The sequence below is a fragment of the Fukomys damarensis genome, unplaced genomic scaffold (assembly GCF_012274545.1).
Source record: "Fukomys damarensis isolate Sample0158 unplaced genomic scaffold, DMR_v1.0_HiC HiC_scaffold_24, whole genome shotgun sequence".
In the NCBI taxonomy this organism is placed as follows: Eukaryota; Metazoa; Chordata; class Mammalia; order Rodentia; family Bathyergidae; genus Fukomys; species Fukomys damarensis.
In genome coordinates, this window is record NW_022900936.1 from 57,614,015 (window position 1) to 57,624,954 (window position 10,940).

The 10,940-nt window shown below is 36.2% G+C and overlaps 1 protein-coding gene across 7 annotated transcripts in view; it reads right to left on the reverse strand.

Annotated features, from left to right (window-relative positions):
- Positions 1–10,940, reverse strand: part of Spice1 (spindle and centriole associated protein 1) — a 50,125-nt gene extending 39,185 nt beyond the window's left edge. For 5 of the 7 annotated variants that reach the window (XM_010630099.3, XM_010630100.3, XM_010630096.3 and 2 more), the window contains exons 1-4: positions 10,444–10,940; positions 9,115–9,144; positions 7,869–7,967; positions 5,311–5,358 (exon numbers count right to left, since the gene is read on the reverse strand). In XM_010630099.3, coding sequence (XP_010628401.1) covers positions 5,311–5,358; positions 7,869–7,967 — 147 coding nt within the window. In that variant the 5' untranslated portion in view covers positions 9,115–9,144; positions 10,444–10,940. Of the gene's footprint in view, positions 1–5,310; positions 5,359–7,868; positions 7,968–9,114; positions 9,145–9,354; positions 9,414–10,443 lie in introns of those variants that run through there. The other 2 variants (XM_010630094.3, XM_010630095.3) reach the window with 2 other exon arrangements.

Consider the following 10,940-nt stretch of genomic DNA (forward strand, 5'->3'; position numbering starts at 1 on the left):
CTCAAATTTTTTTCTATTTTTCTCAAAAAATATCATTTCATTTTTCTTACATGAATTAGAATATTCAAATAATATTTGATTGTTAATCTTCTAATGGATGGATTTCTTATTCACATGATAAAAACTCAGTAGGATATTTATCAGAGTAAGTGAGTTTTGTTTTTACTTAGTTCTGAATACTAAAGTACTATCTGTAAAGTCAGATATCTTCTTTTCTTCCTTAGCCACCCCAATACATTCTTTCTTTGTAACTCTTCTTCTCTTTGGTACTGGGGATTGAACCCAGGACCTCCACATTGAGCTACATCACTATTCCTCTTTCTTAAAAAAATTTTTGACATAGTCTTGCGAAATTTCCTGGGCTGGGCTAAAATTTGGGATCTTCCTGCCTCAGCATCCCAGTATCATGGAATTGTAGACATGTACCACCACCACACCGGGCTTCTTTCTTCCTTAAGACCTGTGGTTCATTTCTCTTTGTCCTACAAACTCCACTTCCCTGGATTTCTGCAACTTTTGTGGCTCACTTCCACATGAAACCATGGCAAGGCTATAAAAACAACACTACACAATTAATTCTTGATAGTGATGTGATTATCATGAAACTGATGTGTCTTTGCCAAAGACAAGTGGATTTTGTGTCTTTTACAGTGTGTGTGCTCAGTGTGTGTGTGTGTGTGTGTGTGTGTGTGTGTGTGTAAAAATGTCAATTTTGACCCACAAATTAAACTGACCATTAATTTTGACCATCAATTAAATTGAGATCTAACTTTTGCTTTGAAAAACACTAGTTTATTGGGTAGTGTTGGAGAGAAGGAAATTGAAATTAATATTATTTCTAGTTTGTCTTTTAGTTAGATTTACTAGTTCTAGATACTTTTTTTTTTAAGATCACTTTTGAAAATTTAGAGGACTATGAAAAATTTGTCTGTATATATATATATATATATATACGTATATACATATATATACGTATATATATATATATACGTATATATATGTATATACGTATATATATATATATATATATACAGCCAAATTTTTCATAGTCCTCTAAATTTTCAAAAGTGATCTTAAAAAAAAAAGTATCTAGAACTAGTAAATCTAACTAAAAGACAAACTAGAAATAATATTAATTTCAATTTCCTTCTCTCCAACACTACCCAATAAACTAGTGTTTTTCAAAGCAAAAGTTAGATCTCAATTTAATTGATGGTCAAAATTAATGGTCAGTTTAATTTGTGGGTCAAAATTGACATTTTTACACACACACACACACACACACACACACACACACACTGAGCACACACACTGTAAAAGACACAAAATCCACTTGTCTTTGGCAAAGACACATCAGTTTCATGATAATCACATCACTATCAAGAATTAATTGTGTAGTGTTGTTTTTATAGCCTTGCCATGGTTTCATGTGGAAGTGAGCCACAAAAGTTGCAGAAATCCAGGGAAGTGGAGTTTGTAGGACAAAGAGAAATGAACCACAGGTCTTAAGGAAGAAAGAAGCCCGGTGTGGTGGTGGTACATGTCTACAATTCCATGATACTGGGATGCTGAGGCAGGAAGATCCCAAATTTTAGCCCAGCCCAGGAAATTTCGCAAGACTATGTCAAAAATTTTTTTAAGAAAGAGGAATAGTGATGTAGCTCAATGTGGAGGTCCTGGGTTCAATCCCCAGTACCAAAGAGAAGAAGAGTTACAAAGAAAGAATGTATTGGGGTGGCTAAGGAAGAAAAGAAGATATCTGACTTTACAGATAGTACTTTAGTATTCAGAACTAAGTAAAAACAAAACTCACTTACTCTGATAAATATCCTACTGAGTTTTTATCATGTGAATAAGAAATCCATCCATTAGAAGATTAACAATCAAATATTATTTGAATATTCTAATTCATGTAAGAAAAATGAAATGATATTTTTTGAGAAAAATAGAAAAAAATTTGAGTTGGTTGTGGCGGCACATTCCTATAATCCCAGCACTTATGAGGCTGAGGCAGGAGGATCTCTGCTCAAGGCCAACCTCAGCTCATAGTGAGTTCAAGGCCAGGCTGAACTACATAGCAAGACTTTGTCTCAAAAAAAAAAAAAAATTGCAAATGAAAACCACAGTGAAATAGCACCTTATATCAACAGGAAGAAATAAAATAAAAAAGAACAATAATCCAAATGTGGAGAAGCTGGAAGTCTCACACATGCTGCTGTGATGTCAATAAAGCAGCCACTTGAAAAGTTCAGCAGTCACCTCAAAAGTCAAATATGGAGATGTTATAGGACCCAGCAGTTCTGCTCCTAGTATATACACAAAAAAAGTGACAGCATATGTTCACACAAAAACTGTACATGAATGTTCACAGCAGGATTACTTATAACAATCCAAAAATAAGGACAATTCAAATGTCCTCCAACTAATGAATCAAAAAATAAAACATGATATTCACACAATGGACTATTATCCAGCAACAATAAGGAATGGAGTTCACATATAAGCTATACTATACGTGAAAACATTATGCCAAGAAAAGGATGCTGGACACAAAGGGACACATAATGGATTACATTTATAAGCAAAATCTAGGAGAGGCAAACCCGCAGAGACAGAAAGTAGGACACTTCCACAGACGGGGAGGAGTAGGCATAGAGAGTGACTGTTAATGGGTATAGGTTTCTTTCTGGGGTGATGAAAACATTGTAAAATTGGACAATAGTGATGGTTGCACACTCCGCACATACTAATAACAAATTTTATGGTATGTGAATTATATATAAAGCCATTTTTAAAACCCTATATTCTATTGCATAGTAGGATACTGTATATTTCAAAAAAACATCTAAAAGAAAGGATTTTGGATGTTTCCACCACAAATAAATGTTTAAAGAAATATATGTTGACCCTAATTGGAATATTATATAATACAAATGTATAACAAAACATCACAGGGTATCCTATAAGTAGAAATGCTATGTAAATTTAAAATAATATTTAAAAGGAAAAAATCTACAGTAGAAACTTTTTTAAAAATAGAAGCTGAATTAGGATAAAAAAACCACAGTAAGACTTGGATGGGTAGAGAAGGTAGGGAAATAGCACAAATTGTGGCTCTGATTTAGAAATATTCATGATATAGTCAAGGGATAAATTACTACACTGACTACACCAATACTTTTGCAAAACAAAGTAATAGCAAATTAATACTGAAGGAAAGCAGCAGCTCCACTGGACCCCAGAAGCAGCATAGCCAGAGCTGAAGCACAAAACATGGGCAACATGGTATCTGAATCCACACTGCAGAAGCACCAGGGGGCCTTAAACGCCATGGTTATGAGCCCCAGAAGACACAGCAGAAGTGAACAACAGAGAGGGCCTCTCTGAAATGAAAATTGAAACCCACTGGTAAAATGAAGAAAATCTGCAATAAAGGAACACTGGACCACTGTGGCTGGTAAGGTGGTGGAATCAGCACCTCCCACAGAAACCTGGACCCGCTTAGGGGGAAGGACAGCTGGAACCTGCAGTAGAACCTTGCGAAGCTCAGTCCTGCAGGAGGTCAGGGACCTCAACTTGGGCCTTGCAGCCAGAAATCAGCCTGAATCTCAGTAGACTACAGCTGGCTTACTGAGACTAATCAACTTAGATCTGCAAAGTGCTGCCCACATTGTCTACAGGACAGTGGAGACATACCTTGAGGGAGGCCAATTTTTTATATATATTTACTTTTCTTTTCTTTTTATCCCCTCTCTTTTTGTTCTTGTTCTTGTCCCATTTCGAACTGTTTTTCTCTTTTTCCTTCTCTCGACTGTCACTATTCTTATATGAAGGTGAATACAGTTTCTAGCTTCCCTATTGCTGTTAGTTTGTTCTGTTCTTGTCTTTGTTCTTTTGCTCTGTCTTTTCCAAGTCTTGTCTTGAACAGTTTGCCAAAGTTTGTGTGATTTTCCTATGTGCTCTAGCCCCACTTCTAACCTTTCCCTTTCATCTCTCCATCCCTCCCTCCCAACCCTTTCTAAATCCTCATCCTGAAGGGTAAATTTATTATATTGAAGGGTTTATCTAATACAAACATATTTTGGGCTGGCCCTCAATTTTGATCTAGCTCACATAGTCAAAGGTCACAGATTAGCTGCTACCAAAAACTATCATTTTCCAAGTTGTGTTTGATGCAACTGTTGATGATGACTGTATCAATTGGGCTAAGGTGTCATCATTGATCTAATCAGTTGTCTTTCCTGGTGTACTGAAAATGAGATTGCCTAACAGTCATTAGAGACTCAAAGGCTAAAAAGAACATTTACACCTGGAAGATACCTCTGAGAAGCAATCACTCCATAAGGGCTCTAAATACAAGCAATAAAGATACTCACAATAAGCAATATTGAAGTATTAGCCCAGGAATTAATCCAAAAAGAGCACCAACAACAAAATTAGAAATGAGAAGACATCAGGACCAGGATTTAGCTCAGGGATGCTATCACCTGCCTCACAAGTGCAAGGGCCAGAGTTTGATTACCTGGTACCAAAAAAATAAAAAATAACTTAAAAAATAAAGAAAGAAATGAGAAGACACCAAAACAAGGCGCAAACCCAGACTTCCAGCTCACCACGTGCAAATTCTGGCAGAAGCAGGGTAGAAAGATCTGATAATCAAGGACCTGGCCACCCTGAACTGATAGCATGGGAAGTAACCAAACAGATGAACAAGTCTCTAGAAAAATTCAAAACAGAAATAATTTCCCAGATAACAACAGAGATGGTGAGCAGAATAAAAGACATATTAGAGACTCTAGAACAGAAACAGATTTTAAAAAATAGATGAGCCTCAGGACCACAATATAAGCCCTGAACGCCCAGCATAGGAAAGAAATGGAAACCATGAACACCAAACCTAAGAAATGGAATCCATAAAACAGATTCAAACAGATAACCAGGAGATTAAAAACTCCACTGAAAGTATTCACAGCAAATTAAACCAATGTGAAGATAGAATATTAGGTACAGAAGATGGGTTTGCAGTTGGTGACCATGAAAAGACAGATTTCTTAAAAATAAGGAACCATGAGAAATAGTTCCAGCAGCTGCTACAGGATGCAAAGAAGAGTAACACAAGATTGATAGGAGTCCACAAAAAAGCAGGAGAAAGTACAACTGACATTAAAAAAACTGTTCACAGAGGTAATAGCAGAAAACTTCACAGAGGAAAAGACATAACTGAGTAACTCCCAGGAATGATTACAGCTTCTATTCTGAAGTTTTGAAATCAAATACCAAATAAAACTTAACTTTCAGTATTAAACTTACCAGATCCTCAGGAGTTGCCCGATGAACTGTCAGATCATTCACAGTATTCTGTAAGGAAAGATGACCTTTACTTAAGAAAAAATTTTTTTCTTATAAAACATTAGCATTTACTGGAGTATAAAGCTGAAAATTGATTAAAAACCTTAAGACCAAAAACTCTTCCCAGGAAACAGTATTCTCCATATAAATATTAACACAGATTACCGTTAGGTATCCTGCAGAAAATAACACTTTTAGTTGTCTTACAGAAAATAAGCACTCAGCTGTATTAAGACAAGGGATTTAAAAAAGTAGTATTTATTTCTTTTTCTTTAGTAGTATGTATTTAAATGAGTACGTTAAACTAAAATTGCAATTTTCAAACTGTATTCCATGGAATCCCAGGATTCTTACAAAGATTTCTAATAGGAAGTATGATCACTATAAAAAGGTTCAATTTATGTACACAAACATCTGTGCCAGAGAACCTATTATAATCTGAGGTTAACCACTCACCAGCTCAATTACTTAAACACAAGATAACCAAAAATTGCTATTTTTTTCATTAATAAGCTACTATAACAGAAAATATTAAAAACGACAATTTTATCAAATATAAGAAAAAAACTGGTTGAAATGACACCTGCTGAGAGACACTTGGAATAGTCAGTACATAAACAAACATGCTGCTCAAGTGACTCTTGGGGTAAACTGTTAAGTAGTTAAGTATGTAGGCTCTGCCTAATTTCATAAAAGGTGAGAAAGTTACTTATGCAAAAAAACAGCAACCAACACAGCAAAGCTACCATGCTGCACAACTCCAGGAGGTACCTGTAGTATTCTAATCCGTATAAATAGCATCCCTGGATTTATGTGGTGCCCAGCATACAAGCTCTAACAAACAGTCCTGAAACTTGGCACTTTCCAAAATGACCTCAGCCATTTTGCTACACAGATGTGGAAAGGCAGGAAACAAAAGAAGTTAAGAGTTTCACTCCTAAGTGATAAGAAATACAAACAAGACTGAGTCACGATAGTTTCTGACACATGCAATGGCTAAACTTTTTGCCCATGATTTATACTTAGGTCAAAGCTTTCCTATATAAAAACTGTTATTCTTTACAGATGGTTTACAAAGGTACAAAGTACAACTATAATCCCATGAGAACTGTTTGTAGTAATGTTAATAAAATTCAGGCATATAAAAAAGTGATATTTTGGGAATTAGCTTTCATGGAAAAAATACAATTCCATCAATACTACTATTGCTTTAAACTATTTTACTCTGAAGTTGCCTTTAAATGTAATATACAAGTCATTTCAGAAAGAGGCTCACTACTGTTACCAAAACAGTATGAAGCAGACCTCTCTTCAATCATTTACTCTTCATGCCAAGTGACTTATGACTATTTTCCAATTTCAGGCTACCTTCAAAGGTCAGATTTTTCCAGTTCTGGAGATAATAAAAAGCAAATGAAGAAGATTTCTGGTGCAATTTCAAATGAATGATCGGCTTCCATTTAATTTTGAGCAACAGCTAAATACTGAAATAAATACTGAACTTCCCAAGCTAACCTCTATGAGAGGGACAATGCTACATTACCATCTCCAATCAAATGTCAACAAAACAACCTAAACAGAGAAGTCCCTTTACCCCACTTCCAGAAGTTGTCAGTTTACTGAAGATGTTTGACAAAGGTGGTTGGCCACCACCTTGAAAGTTCCAAGCTGCCAAAAATTCCTAGGATCTAAGCCAGTCCTTATCTCCCTGGCAATTGGAGGAGACGCTCAGTTTAGAAGCCAGGCATCACATGGTCCAAAGAGACTTGTTTTATATCTGAGATTTGTTTTATATTTTAAGAGATTCTTTTTTTTAATATTTTTATTTTATCCAATTCCCCCCCTCAAGTCCCCTCCCCTCCCCTCCCTATGTACAAAAGCTTTGTTTCCATTAAGAGATTCTTATACTGGAATTCATCAGTCTCTGGAGAGGTAAGCAACAAATAAGTCAAAAGAGAACAAAGATTACCCACCTTTTTAGTCAAAAATGCTGACCACAAAATTATGATATCACTGGATACTAAGGATAAATCTAAGACAGGTATCAAAAAAATGTTCACAGACCTCAGTGACAGGCTAACTAGTGTTGCTTTAAAGCAAACATTTCAAACAAAGAAGAGGTGAAAGGACTCTTAAAAAACACACTCCACAACCAATTAAGATTTTAATTTTTTTCAAAGGAGCTGGAAGTTATAGCCTAGGTAGGCATATTCTTAAAAGCTCCCCAAGAAGTCTGCTCTTTTCCCCAAGACTAAGGCCCAGAACTCATTCTACTTTATTACTTTATTCATGGTATTCTAAGCCCCATTCAGAGCACCATCTGAGGGCCTGGGGATTTAGCTCAGCGGTTTGGTGGCCTGCCTTGTAAGTGCAAGGACCCAAGTTCAATCCCCAGTACCAAAAAAAAAAAAAAAAAAAAAAAAAAAAAAAGAACACCATCTGAGTGACAAGGGCCGTATCATTACACCTAGTCTCCAGACTAATGTCATACAGTTTACCATCTTACCACATGCACTTACATCCCATTCTTGCTTCACTGTAGTTTTCTTCTTCTTCACTTTCAGTGCTTTTTTTGCACCTCCTCGAGGAGAGTAACGGTTCACTCTGACCAAAGACATCTAGGAATGACACCAAAATTTTTAAATGCAAAAAGTAATAATTATGCATTACCAGAGAGGGAAAGGATATATAGGAAAAGCAAAATAACTTAAAACATCAGAAGAAAAATGTAAGTACCATGAAAGAAACAGGCTATAAAAATACTTGATTCTTTTATTTTACAATAGGAAATTGATACAAATGCATACAATGAAGTTCCAAGTGAATAAATTTATTTGCTTAATAAAGAACTCTAGGAAAGCAGCAATTTAGCAGAGAACTAGGATAGTAGTCATGGTCTTTGTCATCAGCCACACAAATTCACAATTAGTAGAGAATATGCAATACAGTAACTCCATGAAATACTACTTACCACTGATCTTAGAAACGAGAAAACTAAAGGGCAAAGAATTAAACAATGTGAAGCTCACACAGTTAATGTTAGACAAAAATACCATTTTAAAGGATATGGAATAGAATGGAAATAAGAGTCCAAAACACACCATTTATTTGTCAGTTTATTTTCCAATGAGGGTGTCAAAACAATTTAATGGAAAAAGGACTGTCTTTTCTATAAATGGTGCTGGGAGAATTGGATATTCATATGAAAAAGAAACAAGTTGGACTCCTACGTTATATCATATACAAAAATTGGCTTAAAATGAGTCATAATTAAGTTTAAGAGCTAAAACTATAATAAACTGTTAGAAGAAAACATAAGTATTTATGAACCTTATTTAAATTGTATAATTGAATATATGAAATAGGAAGAAAAGGTCTAAAGGAATAGGGAAAGTGGGAAAGGTAGGTGAAGGGAAAGAAGGGAAAAGAAAAAATATGAAAAAAGGAAAAAATGGAAACAAAGTCTTTGTAAATTAGGAAGGCGGGGAAGGGAGGGCAGGGGAATGGGGGAAAAAATAAGAATCAAGATACATCATGTAAATGTACAAGATCCCAATGATGAATGTAACTGTACTATATACCTAAAAAGTACCAATAAACTTAATGAAAAAAAAACTTTATGAACCTTAGGTTAAGTAATGGTTTCTTAGATAATGGCACTAAAAGTACAAATGACCAAAGAAAAAAAAATAAATTGAGGTTCACACAATTTTTAAAATTTTATATTCAAGACCAGAGATTTAGCTCAGTGGTTCTGCTACCTACCTTGCAAGAACAGGGTCCTGAGTTCAATCCCTGGTACCAAAAAGAAAAAAAATTTTTTTTAATTTATGTTCAAAGGAACAATTAAGAAAATGAAAACACAACCAACAGAATGGGAGATAATTTGTAAATCATATATTTGATAAAGGCTTCATATCTAGAATATATGCAGAATTCTTACAACTCAGTTATAAAAACATCCAATTTAAAAATGGGCATATGGCCTGGCATGGTGGCATGTACCTGTTATCCAGCACTGGGAGGCAAAGTCAGGAGGAGAGCAAGTAATAGGCCAACCTGGGCTACACAGAAAATTCAGACAGCCTGAACTACACAGTGAGGTCTCAAGTAAACTAAGCTAAATAAATAATGAAAAATAAAAACTAAAAATGTTTGAATATACTATAGATAGCCAATAAGCACGTGAAAAGATGCCCAACATAATTAGGGAAGTACCAATCAAAACCACACTGAGATACCACCTCAAACCCATCAGGACAGCTGTAACAAGAGACAGGCAATATCAAGCATTGACAAGAATGTGGAGCTATTGCAATCCTCATACAGTTGCTGAGGGAAATGGGAGAGGCTATAGGCACTCTGGAAAAACAGTTCTACAGTTCCTCAGAGACCTTAAAAAGAATTAACCACACGACCTAGCAATTCCACTTCTAGGTATATTCCAAAAGAATTTAAACGTAAGTCCATACAAAAACTTGCGTATGACTGTTCATAGCAATATTACTTTTAATAGACAAAAAGTGGAAATACCCAAAATGTCTATCAACTGAAGAATGTATAAATAATATACCCATACAATGGGATATTATTTGATGATAATAATATATGAAGTACTGATACTTGGTACAACACAGATGAATTTTGAAAATATTACTCTGATAAAAGCTAAACAGAAAAGGCCACAGACTGCATGATGCCATTTCTATATGTCCAGAATAGGCAAATTCACAGAGACATAGAGTCCATCAGTCTACCAGATTATGGAGTGGGTAGAGCACAGAAAATGACTTCTGTGACTATAGGGTTTTAGAAACTAATCAAAATAAACAAAGGCTCTTTCCAAACACTGTCCCTTCAATCCTCCCAGATATAGGTCTCGATAAGTACAGATCTCAAGCTTTAACTTCCTTCCTCAAAAGATTTTAATGTTGTCCCACTGTAGAGAAGAAACCAACTTCAGAGTTTGCCTCAACCTCATGGACCGACTGATCTTCCCAGTCTTTTCTCACGTCTCTTACACATCACAAGACCAGGCTCTCGCCCTCATACATAAGTCCAAATATCTTTTTCCCTCTTCCGACTTTCACTCACTTTTCTACGGCTTTAATCCACAGCTCTTCACAACTCATTCAGAGGCCTCCTTCTTAAGGCCTTCCTGACGTTCATTTAAATGATCAACCCTATCCCAAAGTGCGCTGGGTGGATTGTCTCCTGCTGAAGACTGAATGCTTTAAAGGGGAGAATCCAGCACTCCAGATTCTGGCTCCGTGCAAAAGCAACAGCGAGCGGCGTACAAGTGCACGATAAGGTGCTCCGGCAAAGAGCGCGCTAGACAAATACCCTGATGTGCACACCTTCTCTGGAAACACACGGCCGCCCTGAGGCCTTTACTAGGAAGGATTCCTGACCTGGCTATCTCCCTTCTCCTCGCGCTGAAAGTAACCCTGGTCTCTATACCTCTGCGAGCCCCGGGGCTGCAGACCTCTGCTGCGTATTTTAACCTGCTTTGCAGATTTCCGGCTGCTGCCTCCACTGGGACTAAAATCTCCTGTCCAGAACCGGGAAGCCCGCCACAGGTTAACGCAGTC